We start from the raw sequence: 20,277 nt of genomic DNA on the forward strand, positions 1-20,277 counted from the left end.
CATGTGAATTTATTTTAATATAACAAAAATGGAACAAATATACTACCAACCCCTACCCCTCAAAAACAAAGAAAAAATATGGATATAAAATTAAATATTTTGTAACATGAACAAAGAGTTTAGCAACATTTCATCTTTTGTTACTTCTATTTTTCAAATACTGCATTTAAAAATGTATGTTTGAGATATTACTGTTAATTATACTCTGGTATAGAATCACAGCACACTTGTATACAATACTGAGCTAGATTCACCCTTACTTATCCTTAGAAACATTTAACCGTTCCATTTATATGGGTTTTAAAATATGAAATCCTCTTGCATAGGAAAACCGTAAGACAGGCTATAGATTTCAGATGGTTATTTAACAATTTTCAGCATAAATATAGATTAGATTCTGAAACAACTGTACTTTGTTCTGTTTTTTAAATAACCACTTTGACCAAAGGCCAATTATTAAAATCCTGAAGACTTTCTCTTTTCTGAAGTGTAACCGAATATATGTGTTCTAGGTACAAAAAGGAAATATGTAAACAGAATAATTTCACTTGCTCAATAAATATCTGAATCAGAATTAAAATCCCGCTATGACACATAGGAACACAAATAACAAAAACTCTGAGTTAGGAAAGCAAAATCTGCCCCTCATAAGTGATGTGATCCTATCACCACTTATGACAATACTTGCATGGTCAGGTTTAGAAAAAGTGGTAGAAAGTTCAGTCTATGCACAAATCTGTTGCTTCTGGCATTGCCATGACTTCGTGAACTGTCATAACTCTTCTGTGCACTCTTGCAAAACTGAGTGCACAGTACAGATAAATCAGCTGTGCCAGATCAGTGCAGTATCAGTAAGGTGCATCAGTCACTGTGGCTCTGGAAATATTACCTGCTAGTGTTCGAATTAAGGGCAGTGGACAAACACATGTAACAAAGTGCACAGTTTCAAGAGCTGCCTTGACCAGGGCAGTGTCTGAGAAGAGATAAGGTACAATTCTTGTGATGATATGCTGCCGTGGAAAATCTCCTATGTGTCTTTAAAACAACTTAGAGCTATTACATCTCCTTGACCACACTCACTAAATGGTGTTATATGACCAACATGTTTTATTTCATGTTTTTTTAAAAAAGTATGCTAGATACTATCATTTGGTTTTAAAAATTACAGATCTCTCAACACCTTTCCTTCTTCCTCATCATCACTATCAGTCACATTGACTTGCTGTACACTAGAGGGTGTGGATGGGGTTGCTGTAAAAACATTCTCAAGGGCCCCAATGTCCAGCTGCGGCATAGGGTTTAAGTATTCTTCTTCAGTCTGACTGTGGCTGCTGTAATAGGATGTCCCTTCCAAGCTCTCGCAGCTACGTGAGTCTTCACTATGCATGTGCTCATCAGGGTACTCTCTAAAAGGATAGTCTCTGTTCAGAGCAGAAAACATTGCCTCATGCTTTTGGTACTGGTCTTCATAAAAACCAAGGCATTCGGGCATGGAGCTGGGGAAGTTCCCATAGCCAAACGGAGGACGACTGTACGGACATGTGCTGCAGCAAGACAAAGATGTTTTACTACAGGATTGATATATAATTGTTAACATGTTTTTATTTAAGTCTGGAAATCAGTTACCTTAATACAGGATTACTTTAGTCATGGGACACAACCACAAATAGGTCTCCAGAATATGGGAGCGTGTCACAAAGCCAAAATGTATATCCATGGTATAAAGAATAATAAGAGTTAGAAGAGTCTAGAACACAGGCGGGAACCTCTTTCAGCTGAGAGCCAAATTCAATTTTGGAGAAACACTTGGGGGACACCTTTGGGTGGTAGGTAGGGCTGAAGGCAAAAGGGGCAAGGCCAAAAATACCAGCATATTTTTGCTTAGTTACTGCCAATAACTAAGCCTTAGGAGAGGCACTTCAGCCTTTTAAAATGGGGAAAAAACTGTACAAAAGCTGGAAAACCACCAAATAATAAGAGATGGGGAGAAAAGGGATGACGCCAGGAGAAGAGAGTGTGGCCATCTCAGCAACCATGCAGGGCCAGACTGGGACCCCAAGGGGGGCAGATTTGGCCCCCAGGCCTGAGGTTACCCACCCCTGGTCTAGAAAGTGATCTGGTCCAGCCCACTGACCAATGGCAGGACCACTCATCCACTAAGTGTCCACTTACCTTTTAATGCAGACCTATTTATTTAATTAATAATATATCTTTTCACATGCTATACTCTCAAGGAGTTTCACAACAACATAAAATAGTAAGCAATAAACAATCCATAAAAAACAACAGAAAAACCAAAGTCTACAGTAAATAAGCATCTCAGCAGCACCTTTAATTTAACTAAAGCTTTTTGAAATAAAAAGTATGTAAAAGATATATACAAGTGAGCAGTGAATGGGCCTAATAAACCTCCCTAGGAGAACATTCCACAAGATGGGTGCCACCACGGAAAGAGCCCTACCCCTCATAGCCTCCAGCCTAGCCTCTGAAGACTGAGGCACATGAAATAAGGTCTCATATGCTACAAGTTCCAGATAGGTAGCCATGTTAGTTTGTTGCAGCAACAATAATGAGTCTTTTTGCACCTTACAGACTAAAAAATATAATATAGCATAAGCTTTAATTGACTAGAGTCCATCAGATGCATCCGTTGAAGTGGTCTCTGGTCTGCAAAAGTTTATACCATAATAAATTTGCTAGTCTTTAAGTGCTACTAGATTCTTTGTTGTTCAAGCAGACAAGGAGATTCATATAGAATACCAATGTTGCAGAATGTCGTGGTCAGACTGTTAATTGACACTGTCCACCATGAGCATATTACTCTACCTTTAAAAGATCTTCACACTGGCTCCAGTTTCTTTCTGAGTTCAATTTGAAGTGCTTTTTAAAAGACGTATAAAGAGCTAAATGGCCTGGGGCTAGAGTATCTATAAGAACTCTTCTTCCTCATGAATCTGACCATCAACTGGATCCTAGTCAGAGGCCCTTCTTCATGTACCCCCACTATCTTAGTTCAGGCTATTAGACAGAAGATCTTCTTTGTGGAAATGCCCAAACTGTGGACTTCCCTTCATCTGGTGCCATTTCTGTTACCCTTTGGTCACTAGGTGAAGTCCACTGTGTTCTGCAAGTGGTGTTTAAGATCTTTTTAATGATATTTATCTGCCGACACTGGGTTTTTAACCTTTTAGCTTTACTGTTGGCTTTGTTGTCTGTATTTTATTGTACTTTACTGAGTGTTATAAGCCATCTTGAGGGTATTCACGTCGAAAGGCAGGGCATAAATTGAATAAACATTTAAGGCCTAAAAATAAGAACCAGTAACCTGAATTGCACCTGTATTTGATTGCTAACTGGCAATCAACCTAACTCTTTTAACACAAGTGTAATGTGTTTCCTATCCCAATTAAAACCACCCAGCTCCATTTTGGACCAGCTACAGTGATCCTGAATGGCAGACCCACATAGGTTATATTGCAGTAGTCAAAATCTGAACTCATTAGCACATGTATGATAACAGCCTAGTCATTCTTCCCCAGGATGAGGGTGCAGCTGGCTAGATCATCTTAATCTACTCGTTTCTGAATTTTCACACTAACTAGTTACTTTCCATATTGCTCACAGACTACATAGCCCAAGGGAACCTCCTTGGAAGCGGGTAAAAAAGAGAAAGAATAGTCACAAATGGGGACAAAGAGCTTTTCTACATGAGGCACTTATTGTGTGCTCATCATTCCTTACTCATGGTTGTTTAGTTCTTGAGACAACATCGTGACCCTCCAGTTTAGCTTCTGTTTTTAAACAGCACTTTTGGTGAGTTCTTTAGAGCAGGGAAAATGCAGTATTAGTTGTGAAAGCAAAAGAAAACACTTTTTCCACGTGTAATTGCACATTCCGCTATACCACAGTGCCACTTAGAGGTTATGTGGTAGGAAAGCACGAAAGGAAATGCTCTTTGTGTAGTGCTTAGATCTCAACTCTGCGACAAAACCAAAAGTAGATACAGCGTATGAACAGCCTCATGTAGAAAAGCTCAAAGAAATGGTCAAAGAGACAACAGAACTAGAAAGCAAGGTTCTTCTCTATAAGGAGGAAAGCAGGATTAGCAGAAAAGTATAACAACTGCGTCAAGATGGCAGATAGATTTAAAAGTGCAAACATGAAAAAGAATCCCTTCTGGATAAATGGAGGATAAGTGTGGAAGGAAGCAGGAGAAAGGGAGACAGGAAAGAAAAATGTATATGGAAATTCACACTGGAACTTGTCACTCTTTTCCTTATACAACAGTCCAAATCCTTTTGATTATACATGCATCATCACTTAAGAATGTAAGCAATTGATCTCATTACCTTGATGGGAAATAATGGGGTCCAGGTAAAAAGTAAGGATGATGAAATGAAAATCGAGGAGGTGCTCCAAATAGAGTGGCTGGATGACCAATGGGAGGAGGTTGATAGACGTGAGGATGGGGGATGGGGGGTGCTTGTGGAATAGGTCCATTTCTAGAACAAGAAGAAACACCTGAGTACTCCTTAGGGGGCTGACTGTTTGAGACACTGTATCTAGAATGTGTGGTGCTTGTATTATTTGGGTTCCTGCTTGCGTTCTCAATAGAAATCTGGGTGGGTCTGTTTATAGAGCAATTTGTTCCTGAAGATACACGGTGAGCTTCTGTTGGTGAAGGAGCAGCAAAACGCTGAGGCTGAAGTACTGGGCGAATTGGCAGGTTTGCAGTTGGGGCAGCCAGTGGTGTCGTGCTTCCTACATTTGACTGGAACAGCGTAATAGGGCCTGGATGCTGAGCGGAAGGAGCTGGCAGCTGGATAGTAGAAGGGGCTTCACCTTTGGAGAAGAGAAATGGTCTTAAGTGAACAGTCTCCATTCACAGGATGTTATTTTTAAAAAATAAAGTTTATTTCATTTTATGTTAGTGTATACAATCCTAAAATTAACGTACAAATACACACTATCATATCAAAAGCATAATTTACTTGAAGTGCATGCTTTGTAATCAATACATATAATCTAATTCTGAACAAAATTATTATAGGTCTGCACTATCATACCATATGATTATACCTTGACAAACAAACAAAAAGAGAAAGAAATATCTGTAACATTACAGTATCATTCCTCATCTTTTTTAAAGTCAGACAGCTCAATTTTTTTTCTGCTTTTGGAAACTTCCTTATTAACAGTAATGAAAAGCCTGTTCTTGGTTTGCTTTAATATAAGCACCCATATACTCCAACTTAATATTCCAAGACATCTGTGGAATCTACTGCGATGAATCAGTAACATTAGGAATTAATGTTAGATCTTTTATTCATCTTTTTCGAACATATCCTCAGACTTAAGCCAATGAAGTCCAGTATGCCAAGTGATCATTGATCAAATGAGGCACAGACTCTCCAGGAACATTTTGGCAAATCTCTTAGTTCCCCAACTGTAAAATGGGAGTCTTTTATAATACATAAGGTTCCCAACAGGTAAGCCTATCATACCTTAGTGTATACATTCAGCATAATGTTTGCAATGAGTGTCGTTTTTTATCACCCATCTATTTCCATCTATTTTATTTTTAATCAGTCTTTTAAGTAGTGCTAAGTTAGTTTTGTGGTGCGCATATCTATCTATCTATCTATCTATCTATCTATCTATCTATCTATATATATATAAATACCAATTAAATAAATGTGTTATAGCATGATACCCCCATAATATCATGCAATATATAATTTCTAATGATGCTATTTAAAAAAAAAGTATTATAGCATTATAGGGGAATGGCACGATACCCCTATAATGCTTTTTATAAAACATCATTTTAAAAAACCCTTTCTGGTCAGCACCATTAACCACCTTGCTAAAATGAAGGTGACTGGAGAGGGTCCCCCTCCCCATTATTGAGAGAGAGACAGAGACAGAGAGAGAACTATACCATTATAAGGGTACAGCACAATAACACTCTTCCATCTAAGTGGTATTTCTCTATTTCAGTATATTTTTAAATATATTTAGCTGGAAAAGTGTTTTTAGCACTACTTAAAAGAATAATTTAAAAAAAAGGTGATAAACTGGAGGCTACTGCAAAAGGTATAATGAATATGCACTGAGCTGTGACAAGTTCAGCTGCCTGATAAGATACCCACCCCTTAAACCACACCCCTTAAAAAGATGGAAGAGCAGCAAGGCACTAATGTAAATGGAACATAGTGGGATGTACACACAGAAAATGTACAATATCCCCCAATAGTGTGAGAAATCAACTGTAATTCTTGTAGCTTACAGTGGAAGAGCAATGAGTATTAGTGCTAAGAATCATCTGTCTGCAAGCACCCCAAGAAACAGAACCCAAAGCAGGGCTGTGCAGGGCTTGGTTCTCAATGGTTCTCACTAAGTTCTACAGGACAAAGGAAACAGTTATAACATGGGCAACAGCTGAGCAGTGGTGTAGTTGAGGGGAAATGCAGGGGAGCACACCTCCAGACGTTTTTCAGAGGAGAAATGATGTCATCTACTGGAGTGCCAGGCTACTTCTTTCCTTTTCTCTGATGGAGTCTCCACTTCACTCTAACACTATGGTAAGAAACGTCTGGCCCACAGGCCAGATTCGGCCCACCAGACCTTTGCATATGGTGCACTGCAGTCCCCACCAAGGCTTTCCCCGCCCCCATTCCTTCAGAAAGAGGGGAGAGGGAAGCTGCTAGCTTCATTGGGAACCACTGTCTCAAGGCTCCTGAATGTCATGACCCTTAGCCCTTCCGGTGTACAACAGAGGACTTTGATGAGGATGAGGTACAGGATACTTCCTTGGGGGGTAGGACAGGGCCCTCCTGGCTGGAGGACACATCCCTGTCATCATCCTCTTACTCAGAGATAAGTCCCCAGCAGAACTTCCATCTTCTCAGTCTTACAGAAGTCTATGACTGCAAAATCAGGCAAGCACCCTTCAACAGTCCAGTCAGCTCCCCTAGGAAGGGCAGAACTGACCACACTACAGGTATTGTCAGCCTACATAAAGTTTCAGTTGGCTTTAGCTCCCTGCTGAGACAACATTCTCCTACTGTCCTAGTAAAATAGAGCTCAAGCAAGCAGGATCCAATTTGATCTATACACAGTCTTGTTTTCATCTGCCCTCTGCTTAAGAGGGTTTTTGTCTTGATGTCATGCCTTGATGTCTACCTTGCCCAGACATCTGCTTAACCTGATCTTGCCTACTGTGATTTGACTCTGCTTATTACACTAGACTACTACTCTGCTTACCTACCTTGATCTGACTTGATCAAATGTTACCTGCTTCCCATGTGAGCCCAAATAACTATAGAATGGCACACTGAAGTGGCTTGAACTGGCTGTTCCCAAAGGCTCAGCTTGCCCCCCTGCCTTTCCCATCAGGAAAAGTGAGGGTCGAGAGAAGCTGGCTCTGTTAGAAGCTGCCTCAATCTGCCAGGAGCGCGTTGAAGTGGCAGTTCCCATGTGAACTGTATGAATGGTGTGTGTGTGTGTGTGTGTGTGTGTGAGAGAGAGAGAGACAGAGAGAGAGAGAGAATGGGAGGGGGAGTGTGGGTGGCCCAGCCCACTGCTATAATGTGGCCCCCAATATCCTTCCCTGGAGCCAATGTGGCCCTTGGACCAGAAAAATGTTCCCCCCCTTGCTCTAGCAGTTTAAATGATAACACCTTTGCAACACTGTTTGCATTTATAATTAAAGGCTAAAGATAGCATTTCAGTTGGCTGAAGATCTTTTGTTAAAGCTCAATGAATTGTACAGGCAGAATCTATGTGCTCAGAAGTAAGCACTACTGAGTTCAATGGAGCTTAGTCAAAGGTAAGTATGCACAGGATTGCAGTCACGTCCTGCGAACTTAACTGTGAGATTTTATTACGAATATGTTTGTTTTGAATGTCTGTGTTTTATGACAGGGTTTTTACATAACAGAAAAGTTATATAGGTATATACACACACACACACACACTCACAGAGTTATATCTCCAGGAGGCACAACTCCTGCAACTGAAAGGGAATAAAATCTGCTTCTCATTCTAGACCACAGGTGCAGACCCTCAGGCCCAGGGGTCAAATCCAGCACACCGGAGTTCCCCCGAAGGCCACACCCCCTACCCGTATGCGACTGTTTGGTAGTTTCCTGGCCTTATGTGCAGTTCCACCTTTTCTAAAAGGTGGAACTGCCTCTCCTAAGCGTTAGATAAAGACATTAAGAGCTTTTAGTTAAAATATGCTGGTACTCTGTCCCTGCCCATTTTGCCTTCAGCCCCACCCACCACTGGAATGCAGCCCCAGAGAGCTTCTCTGAAATGGAATTCAGCCCTCTGGCTGAAAGATGTTCAACATCCATGCTCTAGACACTGGGATCACTAGGCCTGGGAATGGGGTACAATGCTCCTCCTCTCCCTCCTGAATGCAACTCCCCACTGAATGTGGGGAAGGGACAAAATATTTCTGATGCAGTCTTCAAAAACTAAAAATGGGGTTCAGCAGAATAGAGGAGGGAAAGACGAAATGCTGACTCTGAAATAGCTTCTAGGTGGTAGTGGTGACAAAGGGTCCTTACCTCCTCTTCAGGGTCTTTACGCCATGTTCAGTTTGGGAAACAGAGCAGAGGGCTAGATTTAGAAAATTAGGACAGCCCCTGCCCCTTGTTCTGTTTGAAGTCAATTATGGACTAGAGAGAGGACTGTGGTGGAGAGAGAAAGGACCGGAATTCTCCCTTTATCCCCTCATCAAACTTGAGACCCTCTCTGCTTGTAATAATAATGCCCAAACTTTGAATTGAGGATGATTATAAATAATTCTGCACACTATCATAAAGAATCAAAATTTGAAATGAAATAAATAAGCAAAATATGACCACATCTTATCTTCTTATTTATCTTGTAGAAGGCTTTGCTGGTGAGCTTTAGATTTTACTGGCAGTATTTTATTGCTGCTTTAAGCATTCCTACATAATCATACTCTCAATAAGCAAATAGACATTTATTTTGTGTAGTTCCTATCATTTATCATTTAAAGAACTCACATAAACTATTGGAATGAACTCACAGACTGGGTGTCCAATGCTGTTCTGTACGTTGGGTATGACCACAGAGTAGGTAGGTGATCGGAAAGGGTAAATGGTAGTTGGATTCGTAGTAATAATATTCTGAGATGTCCCAGTAAAGACAGTGGAGGCTGTCATTGGGCTTGTAGCAATGATATTCTGAGTAGTGCCAGAGAATACAGTGGAGACTGTCAATGGAAACCGCTTCCTTTTGCCAGGCCGTGGTTGGTAAACCCAACCTGTGGGAATATACAAGAGTATGCTCACTGAAACATGATGGGCTATTTTCGTTCATGGTTTGCTACCTAATAAAATATGCATATAAAGTGATTAAATCTATAATTTTTAAATTATAATACTAAAAAGATAATGGTGAAACTTCTCCTTTGGCAGCTTTGGAAGGTTAAATATGAAGACTGTATTTTCAGAAGAAAGCCTCTAATAACAGAGTGTGTTTAGGAAGGCTTGCAGGCTCTTAGAAAGGGAAGACTTTTCTACTCACAACACCTCTTTTCCTTTCCAATGGATGTTAGTGCGATCAATAATGCATGCCCTATTCTTGCTTCCCTTGGCTAGCGCATAGTTCTTGCTTTCCAAGATGATTTTGATGTGGTGAGAGTGACGGACTGGGAGCTGGGAGATCTGGGTTCTAGTCCCCACTTGGCCATGGAAGCTCACTGGGTGACTTTGGGCCAGTCACAGACTCTCAGCCCAACCTACCTCACAGGGTTGTTGTTGTGAGGATACAACGGAGAGGAGGAGGAGGATAATGTAAGCTGCCTTGGGTTCCTTGCAAGAGGAAAAAAGGCAGGATATAAATGCAATAATAAATAAAATAAATAAATAAAATTTTAAAATTGTGACGTATGTAAAATTAAGATCCTTGACATTATTATATTATCTGATGGTTTATAGTTGCCAGTGGGTGATATGGGACAAAGAAAACAAAGGGATGAGCATGGGATGGGAAGGATATATATTTAGGGTGGGAAATGCCAGCAAAAATGGAAAGCTATCCTGAGTTTTAGTATAGGAAAAATATTTATGTTAAAATGTGTTTTCTATTAAGTAAACTTGTATTTATCTCACATTTACAACCAACTAGTTAATGAACTTTAAATAACGTCAGTAGGAATGCATATCCTCAAAGGAGATAGGGAAAATGCCCCACACACAGTTTATTTCTGCAATCCTGAATATGTCCCACTTGTCATAGTGGGAAAGTCTCTTACTATTATTACCAGTGTATGGCTATGTTATGACTGGAATGCCTTTAGAATGCCACATGTAGACGAGCCATCCCTAGTTCTGCCCAATGTTATGCCACACCACAGATTTATTTAACACTGGTGTATCATCTTTGATGATGTTAGCTACAGTGTTGAAGTTATGTTCTGGCCTAGCTATGAATATCAGTTTCCAACCTGGAGGGAACAATCCTATGGCCGCTAGTCAGCAGGATATGTGGGTTTCCGGGAACTGACTTTGGAGCCAACACTCCGAGGTTGGTTCCCGGAGAACTGACCTTCTCCCTCTCCCGTGCTGCCTTGCAGGCAGCTCAGAACAGCCTCACGCTCCGCATTCAGAAGAGGAGTGCGGAGCTGCGAATACAGGGCGTTCTGGGGCGGGGAAGGCAGAAATGCCAGTACAACGCATCGTATGTATCGTCCGGCAGCCACCTCCCCTGCTCCGCCTTTCCAATGATCCCCTCCATGCTTCTCCTGCCCTGCATTGGATAGGTGGTCGCCTCCACGTTTGGAGGTGGTTGCCTGTCCCCATAGGATTGCGCCCTTAGTTGTGATTGTTAACTACATATTTTTAACTACTGTGATGCTACTCTTCATTTTGTAGAGTTTTCCTTGGTGAAGAGCAAGATGCAGCTTGAAATGTATTGTATTCTAGGGCTTTTCTACATGAGGCTGTTAATCCACTATAGCTACCTTCAGTTTTGTCACAGAACTGGGATATGAGCACTACACAAGGAGTGTTTCCTTTCTTGCTTTTCCATGCTGTAGAAAGGCACATGTGCAGAATCCATGCATCCCATGAAATTATTTATTACAAGTCCTTGAAGAAGCTCCTTCCATGGCACTGCCAAACTTAGTTTTAAACATTCAGAGGTTGAACGTTTGTGGGAGAGATGGGGACGTAGTGGTGACAAAAGTAGCTGCTTTGAGGAAATCTACATCATCATGCATGCTTGCTAGTTTTTTTATCTGTGTTTTCCTTCCAGTATTCTCTAGGGATGGCGGAGAATTCCGCCACGGATTTCAGTGAGGCCGAATGCCACCCCCCCCGCCCCTCCGCGGATAACCCCCAGGATGAGACTTACCTGGGGTGGATGTTCCGGACGGCAGCGGCTCCAGCAGTGGCTTCGGCAGCTGGTCTTCTGACCAGCTGCTGCAGCCGCCATTTGCAGTCTTGTCTTTTTTTTACCCAGATGTGATAGGCTACGTAAAGACTTGTGTAGCCTATCACGTCTGGGTTAAAAAAAAACGGCGTACACAAATGGCGGCAGCTACGGCGGCCGCCATTTGCGTACCTTATTTTTCGCCGTTTTAGTCTACATAAATATTTACGTAGACTATTAAGGCGGAAAAAAAGGAATGCAAATGGCGGCCACTGTAGCCGCCGCCATTTGCGTATGCATTTTTTTTTTTACTTTGCCGTGATAGGCTACGTAAAGACTTGCGTAGCCTATCACATCTGGGTTAAACAAAAAACAAAAAACGGCTACGTCAGAGCTTTCCAAACTGTGTGCCGTGACACATTAGTGTGTCGGCGGCAGTGTGTCGGTGTGTCGCGCGAAATGCAGAAAATTGTGCGGAAGGACACCGTGGAGCTCCCTTACTCGCATTTGCTTCCCTTGGCTCCTCCCCTGGAACTTCCTAAAGCAGCTAATGTTAAAGCAGCTAAGGCTTAGCTGCTTTAACATTAGCTGCTTTAGGATCATGAGGCGTCTTGACGTAGGACGCACGTGATTGGCGATGTTGGAGCAGGACGGCGAGGTAGAGGCGCGGGGCGAAGAGAGGGGAGGGGAGGTGCCGCCCTAGGAGCAGAGCTTGGCCGATGCCGGTGCGGAGAAGTGGCAGCGGCCACCAGCCCTGCGAGATTTCAAGCGCGCCCTTCGCGGACTTCTGCACCACGCTCCTGCGTGGTCAGGCCAGAGTAGCGCGCGGGTGGAAACGCTACCTGGGACTGGGACTGCACCAAGCGGGCCGTCCGCCATCTTGTCCAGTCGGAATGGAGCTCAGTGGAGGCCAGAAGCCTCAGAATCAGCGTGTTCCCAATCACTCGGGCAAGTGTAGCTGCAGGCTGTCACCCAGTCAACTCACCTGCTGCTGGCTGAAGGGAGGCCACCCTCCCAAACTCAATGTGGCAAACAACAAACCACCCACCACGTGGCACCTATAATTTGATTTCTGCCATTTATTTTTATTTTTACTCTGCGGAAATTGTGGATTAACCACCCACTGGCAGTGTACCACCGGAGAGTGCTGGAACTGGACTCTGGACATAGGCATTGCAAATATTTACAGCAATATAGCCTTGTAGTGAGACATATATATTTACACTATTTTTGTTGGACTTTTGCTTCTCTACTTCATGTGTTTTTGCAGCTGAGCTCCTACCTGGGCCTACGTGTCCTAATATGTATTGTAAATACTTTAGTTAATTTTGTTTATTTTTCACATTTTCTTGCACATATTTACATACTGTTACTCATAAATGACAACAATGTATGTTATTATCTTACAAATCATATATTTTAAAAATATAAATGAAAGGTTTTCAAGAGATATGTTCTATCCCCATACATTTCGTTATTACAATTTATGTATGTGTCCGTATCTCTTATAACGGGTTAGTTTAACCTCCAGTTTGCTAGTAAAACTGAATTACCATGTCACGAAATGATGCATATCTAAAAAGTGTGTCACCAACATTAAAAGTTTGGAAAGCTCTGGTCTATGTAAATATTTACGTAGACTAAAACGGCGAAAAATAAGGAACGCAAATGGCGGCTGCTGTAGCCGCCTCCATTTGCGTACAATTTTTTTTTTTTTACTTTGCCGTGATAGGCTACGTAAATATTTACGTAGCCTATCACGGTTAAATACAGGAACGCAAACGGCTGTAGCCGCCATTTGCATCCCTGCTGCCCAGCAGCCGGATGTCCGGCTGCAGGCGGAGCCAGCCGGCGGCTCCGCAGAGCGGAGCTGGCCAGGCAGGACTCTGGCGGGAGGGACGGAGCGCCTCCCTCCCACCACAAAGCAGATCCGCGAAATGGTAAGTGACTTTCGTACATCCCTAGTATTCTCTCTGCCACATGAATAGACTTGAACATAATCTTTCCACTTACGTTCTTGGGTTGTATCCAACCTTGACTATCTGCCACTGGATCAGAAACTTCTGGTGGGATAGGGGGGGAGGGAACAAGGGAAAGTTCCATCGCACAAGCAGAAATCAGCCCACGCAACACTGGATTTAAGTCTATGAATTACACAAAATGTTGCACCAAGACAATCCAATGTTGAGAAATATGTTAAAAAAATCTATTTTGGTACCTGGAAATTCTTCTCTGTGTTTTTCTTTAATCTTCTGAGCTTCATCATAATAAGGTTTCTTTTGCTCTTCTGTTAATTTGTTCCACTCCAATCCAAGCTGAACACTTATTTCCGCATTGTTGGCAGCAGGGTTAGCTTTGGCTAAGGCTGGTCGGTGAATTCTTGCCCACACCATAAATGCATTCATAGGACGCTTGACATGGCCATCTCTATCTTTGCTAAATGGAGTATCTGGTATCCCTAGAATGAATGAATGAATCAATCAATCAATATTAGTGTGTAAGTGCAATAGGTATTATTATTATTATTATTATTATTATACAACAATTTGTACTTAAAACTTATGAGTTTACCTCAGAAGAGTTTTTCTAAGCAATCCTATGGTCCCTGGGATGCTCTTCCAGGGACCATAGGATTGCTTTCTCCATAACATTAGAAGTGGTGCACTAGACCAGAAAAATGGCCTATCTAGTACAGCATTCTGTTCCCACATTGACCAACCAGAAGGCCCATTGGGAAGCCCACAAGCAGGACCTGAGAGCTATAGTACCCTCCCACTCATGTTCCTCAGCAACTAGGCATACTACTTCTGATCCTGGATGTAGCATATAGCCATCATGGCTTGTTGCCATTGATAGCTTTGCTCTCCATGAATTTGTCTGATCCCCCTTTAAAACTGTCCAAGTTGGTGGCCAACACTTCATCTTGTGGAAGCAAATTACAAGAGATTAACTATGCACTGTGTAAAGTATTTCCTTTTATCTGTCCTGAATCTCCCACCCCTCAGATTCATTGAATGATCCTGGGTTTTAGTATTATGACAGAGGGAGAAATGTCTCTTTCAATTGTTTAAAAAGCAAGCAAAAATACCCCCATTGGATCAGGATTGCAGCATTACGGGAAAGGGGGTTAACTTTTTACCCCATATTTTTCTGTGTAAATTGCACCCCCCCCCCAGCTGCTATTTGCCCCATGAACAGTGCAAAACTATACATAGAATCATAGAATCATAGAATAGTAGTGTTGGAAGGGGCCTACAAGGCCATCGAGTCCAACCCCCTGCTCAATGCATGTTTACTCAGAACTAAGTTCTACTGTGTTCAGTGAGGCTTATTCCCTATGCCTAGTAAATATGCTTAGGACTGTATCCTTACTTCACCTAATGGGAATCCACAGCTTTTAAAAACAACATTAAAGAGGTAAGAGATCTGATCATATCTAGTTTGGCCTGTCAATGTTTTTAGAACCTTCAAGGTTTTCCTACCAATGCAACCTCCATGAATAATTTGAGAATGGCTACTGGAAAAGCTGCTGGTAACTTATGAAAAGTGTGACTAGATCTTACAGTAGTAAGTTCTTATAACCAGATGCTATTATTTTACAGCACCTCGGTACAATATAAAAACACCAATATTCAGGAACTTTAGTCCCAATTGGAATGAATGGAAGCTGAACATGATATACTACAAATTGTGCCCATTGTAACTTATTCTGTTCAATATTCTAAGGTTTAACATTCTAACTATAACACAAACTAATTTAGGACTCTCATATTAATCACAGATAATTTTCCTTATTTAACATACCAGATGTTATTTTATTTACTTCTTAAAAAATATTATTCATCTACTTTCCAGCAAAATGGTCATAATTATCAGAGCTTCCAGATAGATGGCTTGTAGCACTACCAATCATAAGACATTGTGCAGCTATTTTGACTTTCCCTCCCTAATGAATTTTCTGCAGTAATAAAAAAAGACGGAAGAAGCAGTGGGAAAACACAGATCAGTTACAAATGGAAGACAATGATGTCTGGACACATGTAAAATTCTGTAAATGAGGTAAGGCAATTGCCCAATAAAAGCCTCATCTGGAAGCACCCTGAGATGAATGTAGCGCCTGTAGCAAAGTCTTGTATATTGCAAAGATCCCTGAGGAGTAAATGGCTTTGAACTCTGCACACAGTGAAACAATGCATGCCCCACATAATCTCTGTCAGTAAGGGCCAAGCCACTGGATACCAGGATGGAAAGCAGGTTTTGTCTACAATGCAACAGTGTTGGCCAAAAGAGTACTTTACTTTCCCCCTAGGAGTGAAAGGCAACCATTCACTAATTTGAGAGAAACTAAACGGGTGCACTTAGGATCATCCCTGAGGCTAAACCTGCTTCCTGACTTTAACACTGATTCAAAAAGCCTATCTGTACAGCTTCTTCCTGGATGGTTTCTCGGTCACGTGCTACTGATGTATACTTGGGAACTGCCTTTTACACTGTCAAGTACTCTCCAGTTCTTGTATGTAAAGTCCAGGGGCAGCGCTACAGGATTAAGAGTACAATCCTATGCACACTTACCTGGGTGTATGCTCCCTTTAACAAGTGAGACTTACCTAAGGAAACATGCATAGGATTGGTGTTCAGGCTGCAATCTTATACACAGTTACTTCAGAGTAAATCACATTGACCTGCATCTTGAGTTACCCTTCTGAAAACAAAAGGAACACCGATCCTTTGCTGGTGGAAAGAGGATGATGGGTGATTTTCACCTATTCCCATTTCTCCCTGAAGCCCTCAGTATCACCATTATTGCCCAGCCCTTAAGGGACGATTTTCTGAGGGCAAAGGGGAATCAGCAAAAATCGCCTCCCCATCTTCTTTCTACCAGCAGGAATATCCTGTGAGCTGATGTCCTCTCACAAGATGTTAGGATCCAAACCAATGAGACTTCCTTTGGGGTAGATATGCAGAGAATTGCATTGCAATGTCTCTTGCTAACTTTTGTGTTATTACAAATAAAAAAGAAGAGCATGAGGGAAGCAACAAATATTTGTGATGTTATTATTCCTGGTGGATTCTTTGTTTTAACTTAAATAGTTTTGCTTGTGAGTGCTATCCTGTGCATGCATTGCCTACTCAAAAATATTTCAGTTTAACTGTGTATAAGATTGCAGCTTTACATGTGTTGTTATTTTTATTGTCAGACACCCTGAGGATACCATGGGTGTGGGATGGAGTGTGCAGGATAGAAATACTTGTATAAATAAGTAGAATTACTGATTCTGCATCAGATTCCCAAAGAGAGCAACGTTTTGGATCCCTGCAGTCTAACTAAACCCCCTCAAAAATCCCCTGAACTGTCTGACTCTTCTATCTCTGGATTCAAACTTGCTACAAACAGTTTCTCTGTCCTTCCCACTAGCTCTGATCTGTGTCACATTCTGAAGGCACTGGAGATTTCCAGACCATCAAGGAAAACATCTTCACTCATTAAGGAACATTCTTTTGACAGACTAGCCATAGTTTGTCCAGTCAAACCATAGTGATAGGTTGATTTATGCTAATCAGGACAGCAAAACTTAAAACAGAATATACAGATAGATCAGTCTTCCCCAGCCTGGTGCATTCCAGGTGTGTTGGACTACAACTCCCATAATTCCCAGGCAGCATGATGGGAGTTGTCATCCAACACACCTGGAATGCAGGCTGAGACAGATACTTCAGAATATTGAAACAAAGTTATCCATGGGAAGATCTTATTAGAAAAGAGGAAAAGTAGCTTGTCTTATGAACTTGCACTTCATGCCTTCTTTGCTGAGACTGTGTTATTATTTATTATTAAGTTGACTGTGGTAAAATATTGTGGTGAAAAATACTTAAAAAAACTTTGGCAGATGCTAGGTTGATGACAATAAATTGTGTTGCTGAATGTACAAAAAATATTTACATAGCAGGGTCTCCTGATTTTCCCTCAGGACTTCTGTTAAGTAGGATTATGGGATCTAACAGGATGGTTGGATTCTCTATAGGGATCTTTATAAGAATAGCAGTTTGTTTTCAAGAAGAGATGGGTTTGGAGATATCAGGTTAGAAGACTGTCTACTACCACTCCAACAGTCATTTTTCTCTGAAACTGAATTATAGAGAGAGAGACAAAGAAACTCTATTTAAAAGATCAACCTAAAGCCCCCTAAACATATGAATAGAAGTCTGGAGCATAATCTATACACTATTACCTTGGGGCTATATATAATAAATATATACAATGAATTTGATTAACTAGCACAAAATCCCAGTAAAGAAGCAACCCCACTGATTCCAGTGGTACATACTGTATACAGAATCATGGTGTAAAACTATGATCCTAAACACATCTACGCTAGAGGCAAGTTCTGTTGAAACCACTGAGATGTATTTCCAAGTAACTATGTTTGGGATCAACTTGAGCATGCTCCAGGAGAGGGCGGAGGACAGGAAGGCCTGGCGTGCTATGGTCCATGGGGTCACGAAGGGTCGGACACGACTTAACGACTGAACAAATACAACAACGTTTGGGATCAGCTGAATTACAGTCTAACTTGAGAAATTGCATTGGAACCCAGGTTCAACCCTGACAAACATTCTAATAGGTTCACAAGTGGGTGTGAAGGTGAAAGCACCCTAACATACTTCTGGTAATCAAAGGCATACTACTTCTAGAGATCCCATTTAGCTACCATTGAAAACAGCTGTTGCTAAATTCATCATCCAGGAATTTGCCTGATCCTTTTTTAAGTTACCGTAGCTAGTGGGCATCATCATAACTTGTGGGAACGAAGTTCAATAAATATTATTTGATGTTCTTTTCATCTGTCCTGAACTTACTTCCAATCACTTTTAGAGCTAACGCAGTATAATGGGAAGAGTGTTGGACTGTGAGATGTGAGATCTTTGCTCAGTCATGACAGCAACTCAAAGAAGCTAGTACTTGGCTGTCAGCCATGACAGCCACAAGTCTCTCAGCCTAATCTTCCTCACAGGGTTTTTGTGAGAATGAAATAGGATAAACCTATGGGTGCTACCCTGAGCTCCTTGAGGAAAGGGTAAGATATAAGTGTGACAAATCAACTTCATTTGATGATCTCCAAGGTATAGGACTGAGAAAGAGTATCATCCATTATTTCTGCATGGTTCAAAAATGTATAAATGCCAACTATGGTCTGCGTTAATTAAGAGCCCAACCTCTTTAGTGTTCCAACTCCCAGCACATTTTACTTGCCCTCTTCTAGACCTTTTCCAACTGTATATTTTTGAGATAGACAATGGAGTTTAATGTGGCTTAGTCCCAGTAGTGTATTAGGATTGCACCCTAAAAATGATGACACCATGATGTTTTACTGTCAGTCCCTTTCCTCTTAACAATAAGTTGGATCCAGAGTTTGCTTCCACCAGAGGTAGCATCCTGAGTTCTGCTCAGGATGTTCCTGCTGGTGGAAAGAATGGCGAGGCAATTTTTTTACTATTTCTCCCCCTCTGTCTGCAACCCCCAGTGCCCTCTCACACTGTTCTGGAGAGTCCATCAACCCACTGGAGCAGATTGAAATTCTTATAAGTAAGGGCAAATTTCATCTTCTTAATGTAAGAATGTATTATAAAATTTTCTTTTATAAGATATTGGACTATAGATTATTCAGACTCATTCTCTAGTCAGTCGAATTTAGTACTAGGGCTGTCAAAGAAAAATAATTTATACTAGAAGGAACTCTCAAGTAACTGCATATAATTTGAATAATAGCTTCCATATTAAATATTTCAGTTTGCTGAAGATTTATGGAGCTTTCAACCCCCTTTTGTTTTGCTTTTTGATATTGTAATAGAAACAAAGGAGGCTTCCTTATGCTGAGGCACACCCTTGGTCTGTCTAGCTTGGTAGTCTGCTCTGCACTGAATGGCAGCAGCTCTCCAGAGTTTCAAGTGGGCATCTTTCCCAGCCCCTACCTGGACTGAACCTTGGACCTTTTGCATGCAAAACTTGTGCTCTACTACAGAGCTATAGCTCTTTCCTATAAAATGATTTGCTTTTCAAAAACCAATTCGCTTTATGTATTTTTAGAAGATGTGTAGTAGAAGGTCTATTTATTTACTAGTAAAGTGCTTATCCTTGTGGCAGGCATGATGGAGAACAGCCCAGAGGGAAAGTTAATATAGTGCACCACCCGACCCGGGTCGCATGATCAAAACAAGCCCTGGTGGCTTGTCGTGAGCCACAGCAAATGCCAAAGCATACTAGGCACAATTTACATACTCACCACCTGGCCATGGCTTATCATGTTGTTGGAATCCAGGTGGCATGGCTTGTTGGAGGCTTAAACAACCCTCAAGTAACCCATGGGCTGTTGTGGGGTTATTTAATCCTCCAATAAGCCATGCTGCCTAAATTCGGATATGATCAGCCACAGCTGGCAGTGATTGTGCAAATCACAATAGGCCATGATGCATTGTTTAAGCCATGATGGCTTGTTTTGATTGTATGAACCAGTCCATTGGGTCTCTTTTACTGGAGGCCAGTTACCCTCTATAGTCCTCGTGTAAATGTTGTAGAGCAGGGATGGGGAATCTCCAGCCTGTGGGTGAGATGTAGCAGTAGCAGCTGCAAGCTTCTTCTGTATTATCTCCGATCATTGATCAGAGATAAGAGGGTATTTAAAGGCATTTAAACTTGAAATACCCTGCATAGAACTGATCTCTGCTTTGCAGACATGAGTTCTGTTTCACTGGGACTTACTCCTGAGAATTTCAGTGTACATGATTAGGTTGCACAGAATTAAGCTGTACTTTCCATTCTTGGTGGGAAAATGTCCAAACTGGTAAGAATTACATCTGACCCTATCC

General features: G+C 41.5%; 1 protein-coding gene across 2 annotated transcripts in view; it reads right to left on the reverse strand.

Moving 5' to 3' along the window:
• The window catches only part of SOX30 (SRY-box transcription factor 30), a 24,917-nt gene continuing 4,640 nt past the window's right edge, over positions 1–20,277 (reverse strand). Inside the window, exons 2-5 of one of the 2 annotated variants that reach the window (XM_084839261.1) lie at positions 13,631–13,870; positions 9,065–9,301; positions 4,350–4,842; positions 1–1,544 (exon numbers count right to left, since the gene is read on the reverse strand). In XM_084839261.1, coding sequence (XP_084695387.1) covers positions 1,163–1,544; positions 4,350–4,842; positions 9,065–9,301; positions 13,631–13,870 — 1,352 coding nt within the window. In that variant the 3' untranslated portion in view covers positions 1–1,162. The remainder of the gene's footprint in view (positions 1,545–4,349; positions 4,843–9,064; positions 9,302–13,630; positions 13,871–20,277) is intronic. The other variant, XM_084839262.1, reaches the window with a different exon arrangement.

The sequence above is a fragment of the Heloderma suspectum genome, chromosome 2 (genome assembly GCF_057233095.1).
Source record: "Heloderma suspectum isolate Gila_16-S chromosome 2, 16-S_ref, whole genome shotgun sequence".
Classification (NCBI taxonomy): Eukaryota; Metazoa; Chordata; class Lepidosauria; order Squamata; family Helodermatidae; genus Heloderma; species Heloderma suspectum.